The sequence below is a fragment of the Oncorhynchus masou genome, chromosome 17, assembly GCF_036934945.1.
Source record: "Oncorhynchus masou masou isolate Uvic2021 chromosome 17, UVic_Omas_1.1, whole genome shotgun sequence".
Taxonomy (NCBI): Eukaryota; Metazoa; Chordata; class Actinopteri; order Salmoniformes; family Salmonidae; genus Oncorhynchus; species Oncorhynchus masou.
The window spans coordinates 42,626,075-42,636,087 of NC_088228.1; the positions used below are offsets into that span (position 1 = coordinate 42,626,075).

At 45.8% G+C, this 10,013-nt stretch overlaps 1 protein-coding gene across 1 annotated transcript; it reads left to right on the plus strand.

Moving 5' to 3' along the window:
- Positions 1-339: 339 nt before the first annotated feature.
- On the plus strand, positions 340-6,839 carry LOC135558278 (proteoglycan 4-like). The gene is made up of 10 exons (XM_064991994.1): positions 340-1,692; positions 1,748-2,026; positions 2,168-2,417; positions 2,503-2,690; positions 2,755-2,852; positions 2,998-3,155; positions 3,259-3,451; positions 5,555-5,699; positions 5,789-5,864; positions 6,095-6,839. Exons 1-10 carry the CDS (start codon positions 340-342, stop codon positions 6,199-6,201), a joined length of 2,847 nt encoding a protein of 948 aa, XP_064848066.1. The 3' UTR covers positions 6,202-6,839.
- The last annotated feature ends 3,174 nt before the right edge of the window (positions 6,840-10,013 follow it).

The following is a 10,013-nucleotide window of genomic DNA, read 5'->3' on the forward strand; positions in this document are numbered from 1 at the left end:
TGGATAATGCCACTGACTCTCGTCTAGCAAACACGGTACTGACCATTTAATTGGGTTGGAAAGGGATTTGTTTTGCAGGAGGCAGTTTCTCTCATTCTATCATACTCAGGTATTAATCTGTATTAGGCAGTATAGGTTGTATAGGCAATATTGCACATACCTGTATTATTGAAGATAGCTTATATCTTATTGAGCAGGAATGGCAGTGAGGTGGTGTTCCTTTGGGTTTGTGTTGTTGGTAGTGTTCACATGTTGTGCTGATGCACAGCCTAACTTGAGGTTTCCTTCGTACAACAACCCCCAACCCCAAATTACAACCTCCACGCCTAGACAGCCCCAATGGCCAGAGCCCCAGTGGCCACAGCTGCAGACTCCCCAGAGACAAGAGCCCCAGAGGCCACAGCAGCAGACTCCCCAGAGACCAGAGCCCCAGAGGCCACAGCTGCAGACTCACCAGAGGTCAGAGCCCCAGAGGCCACAGCTGCAGACTCACCAGAGGTCAGAGCCCCAGGGACCACAACTACAGACTCTCCAGAGACCAGAGCCCCAGAGGCCACAGCTGCAGACTCCCCAGAGGCCACAGCTGCAGACTCAGAGACCAGAGCCCCAGAGGCCACAGCTGCAGACTTCTCAGAGACCAGAGCCCCAGAGGCCACAGCTGCAGACTTCTCAGAGACCAGAGCCCCAGAGGCCACAACAGCAGACTCCCCAGAGACCAGATCCCCAGAGGCCACAGCAGCAGACCCCTCAGAGACAAGAGCCCCAGGGGCCACAGCTGCAGACTCCCCTGAGACCAGTGCACCAGGGGCCACAGCTACAGACTCCTCAGAGGCCACAGCTGCAGACTCCTCAGAGGCCAGAGCCCCAGTGGCCACAGCTGCAGACTCCCCAGAGGCCACAGCAGCAGACTCCTCAGAGGCCAGATCACCAGGGGCCACAGCTACAGACTCCCCAGAGACCAGAGTCCCAGGGGCCACAGCTACAGACTCCTCAGAGGCCACAGCTACAGACTCCCCAGAGACCAGAGTCCCAGTGGCCACAGCTGCAGACTCCTCAGAGGCCACAGCAGCAGACTCCTCAGAGGCCAGATCACCAGGGGCCACAGCTACAGACTCCCCAGAGACCAGAGTCCCAGTGGCCACAGCTGCAGACTCCTCAGAGGCCAGAGCCCCAGTGGCCACAGCTGCAGACTCCCCAGAGGCCACAGCAGCAGACTCCTCAGAGACCAGAGTCCCAGTGGCCACAGCAACAGACTCCCCAGAGACCAGAGTCCCAGTGGCCACAGCAACAGACTCCCCAGAGACCAGAGTCCCAGTGGCCACAGCAACAGACTCCCCAGAGACCAGAGTCCCAGAGGCCACAGCAACAGACTCCCCAGAGACCACAGCAACAGACTCCCCAGAGACCAGAGTCCCAGTGGCCACAGCAACAGACTCCCCAGAGACCAGAGTCCCAGTGGCCACAGCAACAGACTCCCCAGAGACCAGAGTCCCAGTGGCCACAGCAACAGACTCCCCAGAGACCAGAGTCCCAGGGACCACAGCAACAGACTCCCCAGAGACCAGAGTCCCAGTGGCCACAGCAACAGACTCCTCAGAGACCACAGCAACAGACTCCCCAGAGACCAGAGTCCCAGTGGCCACAGCAACAGACTCCTCAGAGACCACAGCAACAGACTCCCCAGAGACCAGAGTCCCAGTGGCCACAGCAACAGACTCCCCAGAGACCACAGCAACAGACTCCCCAGAGACCAGAGTCCCAGAGGCCACAGCAACAGACTCCCCAGAGACCAGAGTCCCAGTGGCCACAGCAACAGACTCCTCAGAGGCCAGTGATCCAGGGGCCACAGCAACAGACTCCTCAGAGGCCAGAGTCCCAGTGGCCACAGCAACAGACTCCCCAGAGACCAGAGTCCCAGTGGCCACAGCAACAGACTCCCCAGAGACCAGAGTCCCAGTGGCCACAGCAACAGACTCCCCAGCGGCCAGAGTCCCAGTGGCCACAGCAACAGACTCCTCAGAGGCCAGTGATCCAGGGGCCACAGCAACAGACTCCCCAGAGACCAGAGTCCCAGTGGCCACAGCAACAGACTCCCCAGCGGCCAGAGTCCCAGGGGCCACAGCAACAGACTCCCCATAGACCAGAGTCCCAGTGGCCACAGCAACAGACTCCTCAGAGGCCAGTGATCCAGGGGCCACAGCAACAGACTCCCCAGCGGCCAGAGTCCCAGTGGCCACAGCAACAGACTCCCCAGCGGCCAGAGTCCCAGTGGCCAGCAGTAACCCAAACTCCAGATCAGAGATGTCAAGTACCGGTTCGGGATATAGTGCAATGTGGAACCCCAGATATTACTCCATCTCAATGTCAGGCTATCTACTGCTGCTTCAATGGACAGCAGTGCTACTATGGGAAGGCAGGTGAGTGTCTGATATTGCTTCTGTCTTGTAATGCTCAGATAATATTGTAATGCTCAAACATGTACTTTTCCCTCTCTTTCCCCAGTGACTGTGCAGTGTACCAGGGATGCTCAGTTTGTGGTGGTGGTGGCCAGGGATTCCACTTGGCCCAAAATAGACATTAATTCCATCAGTCTGTTGGGGGGAAATGACCGCCCCTGCAGTCCTGTTGGCATCACTTCAGCCTTCGCCATATACCAGTTCCCTGTCACTGCCTGTGGCACCACTATAAAGGTGAGTAGAGATAATATGAATGTTATACACTGGCTCGGTATTAATTGTGGATTCTCCCCTGCAGGAGGAAAGTGGTTATGTGGTTTATGAGAACAGGATGGCATCTTCCTTTAACGTGGGGGTGGGACCTCGAGGCTCTATCACCAGGGACAGCCATTTTGAGTGAGTCTTCTCTCTGTAAGATTGAATTGACTTGATTGATTCCCCAGAGGTGATTCAGAACGTCACGAGCGTGTAAGGACTTCGATCTGGCCCATAAAGTAGTGATACAGTATGCTTGAAGACCCTATTGTTTCTCCCTATCTAGGCTGCTGTTCCAGTGTAAGTACTCTGCCACTGCAGTGGAGGCTCTGGTTACTGAGGTGAACACCGTTCCTGCACCCGCTCCTGTTGCTGCTCCTGGACCCCTCAGAGTGGAACTGAGACTGGCCAAAGGAACATGTGACACCAAGGGGTGTCATGACGGTAACGTTCTGTGTCAATTTGTAATATTTGAACGCAATGAAGTGATTTTTTAAATATTTTTTATTGACTTTTACAAGTTTTTCCAATCCTGTCTGACTTCCAGAGTCGAGATCCTTCACATTGTATTACACCGAGGAAGACTACCCCATCACTAAAGTCTTGAGGCAGCCTGTGAACGTTGAGGTTCGCATCCTGGAGAGGAAGGATCCCAACCTTTTCCTGATGCTGGAGCACTGCTGGACCACCTCTGACCCCAGCCCTGCCAGCATGCCCCAGTGGGATCTCATCATTGAAGAGTAACTACAGTCCACCTCATTTCCATGCTTGCTGCTCCCTGATTATATGACTTGCTCTTTGTACTAATACTGTATGTATTTTGAACAATATGTTTGAGATCTCTTCGTTGTGTGACATCAAAGGTATCATGTACCACTATGTATTTTTAATTATAGATACAGTGAGTGTACAAAACATTAGGAACACCTTCCTCATATTGATTTGCATCCCCTTTGGCCCTCAGAACAGCCTCGATTCGTCGGCAACGTGTCGAAAGCTTTCAACATGGATGCTTGACAGTTGTGTCAAGTTGGCTGAATGTCCTTCGGGTGGTGGAGCATTCTTGATACACAAATGTTGAGCGTGAAAAACCCAGCATCGTTGCAGTTCATGACAAACTAAAACCGGTGCTCCTGGCACCTACTGTATCCCGTTCCAAGGCACTTCAACATTTTGCTTTGTCCATTCACCCATGGAAGGGAACTATACACAATCCATGTCTCAGTTGTTTTAAGACTTAAAAATCTTTCTTTGACATGTCCCGTCCCCTCCATCTCCACTGATTGAAGTGGATTTAACAGGTGACATCAATAAGGGATCATAGCTTTCACCTGGATTCACCTGGTACAGCTCAGCATTTAACACCATTGTACCCTCATCATTAAGCTCGAGACCCTGGGTCTCAATCCCGTCCTGTGCAACTGGGTCCTGGACTTCCTGACGGGCGCCCCCAGGTGGTGAAGGTAGGAAACAGCATCTCCACCCCGCTGATTCTCTACACTGGGGCCCCACAAGGGTGCGTGCTCTGCCCTCTCCTGTACTCCCTGTTCACCCATGACTGCGGGGCCATGCACGCCTCCAACTCAATCATCAAATTTGCAGACGAAACTACAGTGGTAGGCTTGATTACCAACAACGACGAGACGGCCTACAGGGAGGAGGTGAGGGCCCTCGGAGTGTGGTGTCAGGAAAATAACCTCACACTCAACGTCAACAAAACTAAGGAGATGATTGTGGACTTCAGGAAACAGCAGAGGGAGCACCCCCCCATCCACATCGACGGGACAGTAGTGGAGAGGGTAGTAAGTTAAGTTCCTCGGCGTACACATCACGGACAAACTTAATTGGTCCACCCACACAGACAGCGTCGTGAAGAAGGCAGCAGCGCCTTTTCAACCTCAGGAGGCTGAAGAAATTTGACTTGTCCTTTAAAACACTCACAAACTTTTACAGATGCACAATCGAGAGCATCCTGTCGGGCTGTATCACCGCCTGGTACGGCAACTGCTCTGCCCACAACCGTAAGGCTCTCCAGAGGGTAGTGAGGTCTGCACATCTCATCACCGGGGGCAAACTACCTGCCCTCCAGGACACCAACAATGTCACAGGAAGGCCAAAAAGATCATCAAGGACAACAACCACCCGAGCCACTGCTTGTTCATCCCACTATCATGCAGAAGGCGAGATCAGTAAAGGTGCTTCAAAGCTGGGACCGAGAGACTGAAAAACAGCTTCTTCTATCAGCCTGTTAAACAGCCATCACTAACACTGAGTGGCTGCTGCCAACATACAGACTCAAATCTCTGGCCTCTTTAATAAATGGACTTAATAAAGGTATCTCTAGTCACTTTAAATAACCCAACTTTAATAATGTTTACATACCCTACATTACTCATCTCATATGAATATACTGTATTTATACCATCTACTGTATCTTGCCTATGCCGCACGGCCATCGCTCATCCATATATTTATATGTACATATTCTTATTCATCCCTTTACATTTGTGTGTATAAGGTAGTTGTTGTTAGATTACTTGTTAGATATTACTGCACTGTCGGAACTAGAAGCACAAGCATTTCCCTACACTCGCATTAACATCTGCTAACCATGTGTATGTGACCAATACAATGTGATTTGAGTCATGTCATGGAAAGAGCGGTTGAAGTGGATTTAACAGGTGACATCAAAAAGGGATCGTAGCTTTCACCTGGGTTCACCTGGACAGTCTATGTCATGGAAAGAGCGGTTGTTCCTAATGTTTTGGGCACTAAAGTGCTTTGGACAGGAAGGGTTGGATTTTGCAACATGAACTATCTATTACTCCTCTCTCTCTTTCCAGTTGTTCCTACTCCAATGATAATTACCTGACCACCATGGTCCCTGTGGAACGTTCCTCTGGCCTTCTGTACCCCAACCACTACAAACGCTTTACCCTCGAGATGTTCACCTTTGTGGATCACACTCTGTCTCCCCAGAAAGAGCGGGTAATTGGCTTGCTTTTTTATAATAGAAACTTCATTTGATATACTATTTACTTTTCACTAACTTCTTTTATTCTGTACTCTCTCTACAGATTTTCATCCACTGTAGTACCTCTGTGTGCTACCCTACTCCAGGGGTCTCCTGTGAACCGAAATGCAACAGGCAAAGTAGGTAGTGGTTCTCCCTTTATAAAGGCCTTGCTTGGGCACCATGGCCCATATTTGAAGTGTCTCAGAGTAGGAGTGCTGATCTCCAATCAGATCCTCCCTGTCCATAATCTTAATCGTTATGATTTAACAGACAACTGATCCGAGATCAACACGTCTATGTTCAGATGCTTTGTTATTGTGAATGTGACCCAGGTTCTGTTCTTATCTGTTTCCGTGGTGTTTTTCAGGGAGAGATGTTGCTGCTGCTCAGAGGAAGACTATACAGACTGCTGTGGTCTCCAGTGGAGAAGTGATCCTGGTTGACAAAAAGCCTGTCTCCCCTTCAGACCACTAATTCAACCAGCTACCGTTTGTAATGGGGTATGAAATAATGTACTCTGTACTTCCATACCGGCATTTTTCTTGACGATACTTTCTTTGTTCTTGATTTGGAAAAAACTTGTCTCTTATAAACGTCAGTGTCCAGTTGCTGGTGGTATTCCAAAAATCGGAGAATATTCAGAAACATATTAAATCCACTTTTTGCACAGAGTGAGAGGTGGCCTCCCGATTTTAGCTGCCAGACATCTTGCATTTCCCAACATCTTTGCAGGAACTAGTCGTTTCTATGCGACGTGGCCACGGCTGACAGCATGTCACACAGTGCGTCCAAAACAAAGATCTATACACGTGCAAGAGGCGTTTCTCAATCTATGCAAAACGTGAATATAATAATTTTCTGAATATTCTCTCTTTTTTTTAGCTCCACTTGCAACTAGACACAGAAGTGCGCTACTCCAGGCATTTCCTACATAAACACTGGAACATTTCAAACAAATAACGAAGAAAGTATCACCAAGTAAAGGTTCGTTGGAAATATCCCGATTACAGCAAGACAGCAGCTCAGACACAAACTTTAACTCTATATGGCTATAATACAACATGGGCTCCTGATTTTGCTACGTATTTATTGTTTCTAATAAACAGTTGTACCACAAAGTTAGTAATTCATAAAAATGTTTTTTTACTTATTTGTGCATATTGAAGCCTACTCTCTCGACATAAAAATGTGGATATAGGATCTGTAAATCTGGTAAGGTTGTTATGTGAAGGCATTGTCTAATTCTCTGGACACCTTGATAGCAGTGGTCAGGGTTGTTATGTGAAGGCATTGTCTAATTCTCTGGACACCTTGATAGCAGTGGTCAGGGTTGTTATGTGAAGGCATTGTCTAATTCTCTGGACACCTTGATAGCAGTGGTCAGGGTTGTTATGTGAAGGCATTGTCTAATTCTCTGGACACCTTGATAGCAGTGGTCAGGGTTGTTATGTGAAGGTATTGTCTAATTCTCTGGACACCTTGATAGCAGTGGTCAGGGTTGTTATGTGAAGGCATTGTCTAATTCTCTGGACACCTTGATAGCAGTGGTCAGGGTTGTTATGTGAAGGCATTGTCTAATTCTCTGGACACCTTGATAGCAGTGGTCAGGGTTGTTATGTGAAGGCATTGTCTAATTCTTGGGACACCTTGATAGCAGTGGTCAGGGTTGTTATGTGAAGGCATTGTCTAATTCTCTGGACACCTTGATAGCAGTGGTCAGGGTTGTTATGTGAAGGCATTGTCTAATTCTTGGGACACCTTGATAGCAGTGGTCAGGGTTGTTATGTGAAGGCATTGTCTAATTCTTGGGACACCTTGATAGCAGTGGTCAGGGTTGTTATGTGAAGGCATTGTCTAATTCTTGGGACACGTTGATAGCAGTGGTCAGGGTTGTTATGTGAAGGCATTGTCTAATTCTTGGGACACCTTGATAGCAGTGGTCAGGGTTGTTATGTGAAGGCATTGTCTAATTCTTGGGACACCTTGATAGCAGTGGTCAGGGTTGTTATGTGAAGGCATTGTCTAATTCTTGGGACACCTTGATAGCAGTGGTCAGGGTTGTTATGTGAAGGCATTGTCTAATTATTGGGACACCTTGATAGCAGTTTTCAGGTTTGTTATGTGAAGGCATTGTCTAATTCTTGGGACACGTTGATAGCAGTGGTCAGGGTTGTTATGTGAAGGCATTGTCTAATTCTTGGGACACCTTGATAGCAGTGGTCAGGGTTGTTATGTGAAGGCATTGTCTAATTCTTGGGACACCTTGATAGCAGTGGTCAGGGTTGTTATGTGAAGGCATTGTCTAATTCTCTGGACACCTTGATAGCAGTGGTCAGGGTTGTTATGTGAAGGCATTGTCTAATTCTTGGGACACCTTGATAGCAGTGGTCAGGGTTGTTATGTGAAGGCATTGTCTAATTATTGGGACACCTTGATAGCAGTTTTCAGGTTTGTTATGTGAAGGCATTGTCTAATTCTTGGGACACCTTGATAGCAGTGGTCAGGGTTGTGTAGAACTATCATTCTGGGCCAAAATACAGAACAGATTTAGTAGTTTTACTATATAAGGTCTGTAGGTCAATACTAAATTGCCTCAATGACCACGTTTATATGCACACAGTATTTAGTGTAGTAGCGCATAACCCGCTTAAGGTCTTTTTCGGGAAAAGCTTTTTAAATGCACATTTGATATCCTGCTCATGAGTATCCCTGTATCCTTGAATAAAAAGAATATTCCTCATTTGAGTTCATAGGGGATAAATGGAATATTCCTCATTTGAGTTCATATGGGATAAATGGAATATTCCTCATTTGAGTTCATAGGGGATAAATGGAATATTCCTCATTTGAGTTCATATGGGATAAATGGAATATTCCTCATTTGAGTTCATAGGGGATAAATGGAATATTCCTCATTTCAGTTCATATGGCATAAATGGAATATTCCTCATTTCAGTTCATATGGGATACATGGAATATTCCTCATTTCAGTTCATATGGGATAAATGGAATATTCCTCATTTGAGTTCATATGGGATAAATGGAATATTCCTCATTTGAGTTCATATGGGATAAATGGAATATTCCTCATTTGAGTTCATATGGGATAAATGGAATATTCCTCATTTGAGTTCATAGGGGCTAAATGGAATATTCCTCATTTGAGTTCATAGGGGATAAATGGAATATTCCTCATTTGAGTTCATAGGGGATAAATGGAATATTCCTCATTTCAGTTCATATGGGATAAATGGAATATTCCTCATTTGAGTTCATAGGGGATAAATGGAATATTCCTCATTTCAGTTCATATGGCATAAATGGAATATTCCTCATTTCAGTTCATATGGGATACATGGAATATTCCTCATTTCAGTTCATATGGGATAAATGGAATATTCCTCATTTGAGTTCATATGGGATAAATGGAATATTCCTCATTTGAGTTCATATGGGATAAATTGAATATTCCTCATTTCAGTTCATATGGGATAAATGGAATATTCCTCATTTGAGTTCATATGGGATAAATGGAATATTCCTCATTTGAGTTCATATGGGATAAATGGAATATTCCTCATTTGAGTTCATATGGGATAAATGGAATATTCCTCATTTGAGTTCATATGGGATAAATGGAATATTCCTCATTTGAGTTCATATGGGATAAATGGAATATTCCTCATTTGAGTTCATATGGGATAAATGGAATATTCCTCATTTGAGTTCATATGGGATAAATGGAATATTCCTCATTTGAGTTCATATGGGATAAATGGAATATTCCTCATTTGAGTTCATATGTGATAAATGGAATAGTAACGGAAATATGGACACTGGCTATTGGCCTATAACCTCTCACATGTTACTTAATATAATAATCTAGTTAATATAATATTTACTCCTACAGAATTAGGCCTATAGCCTCTCACATGTTACTTAATATAATAATCTAGTTAATATAATATTTACTCCTACAGAATTAGGCCTATAGCCTCTCACATGTTACTTAATATAATATTTACTCCTACAGAATTAGGCCTATAGCCTCTCACATGTTACTTAATATAATAATCTAGTTAATATAATATTTACTCCTACAGAATTAGGCCTATAGCCTCTCACATGTTACTTAATATAATAATCTAGTTAATATAATATTTACTCCTACAGAATTAGGCCTATAACCTCTCACATGTTACTTAATATAATATTTACTCCTACAGAATTAGGCCTATAGCCTCTCACATGTTACTTAATATAATAATCTAGTTAATATAATATTT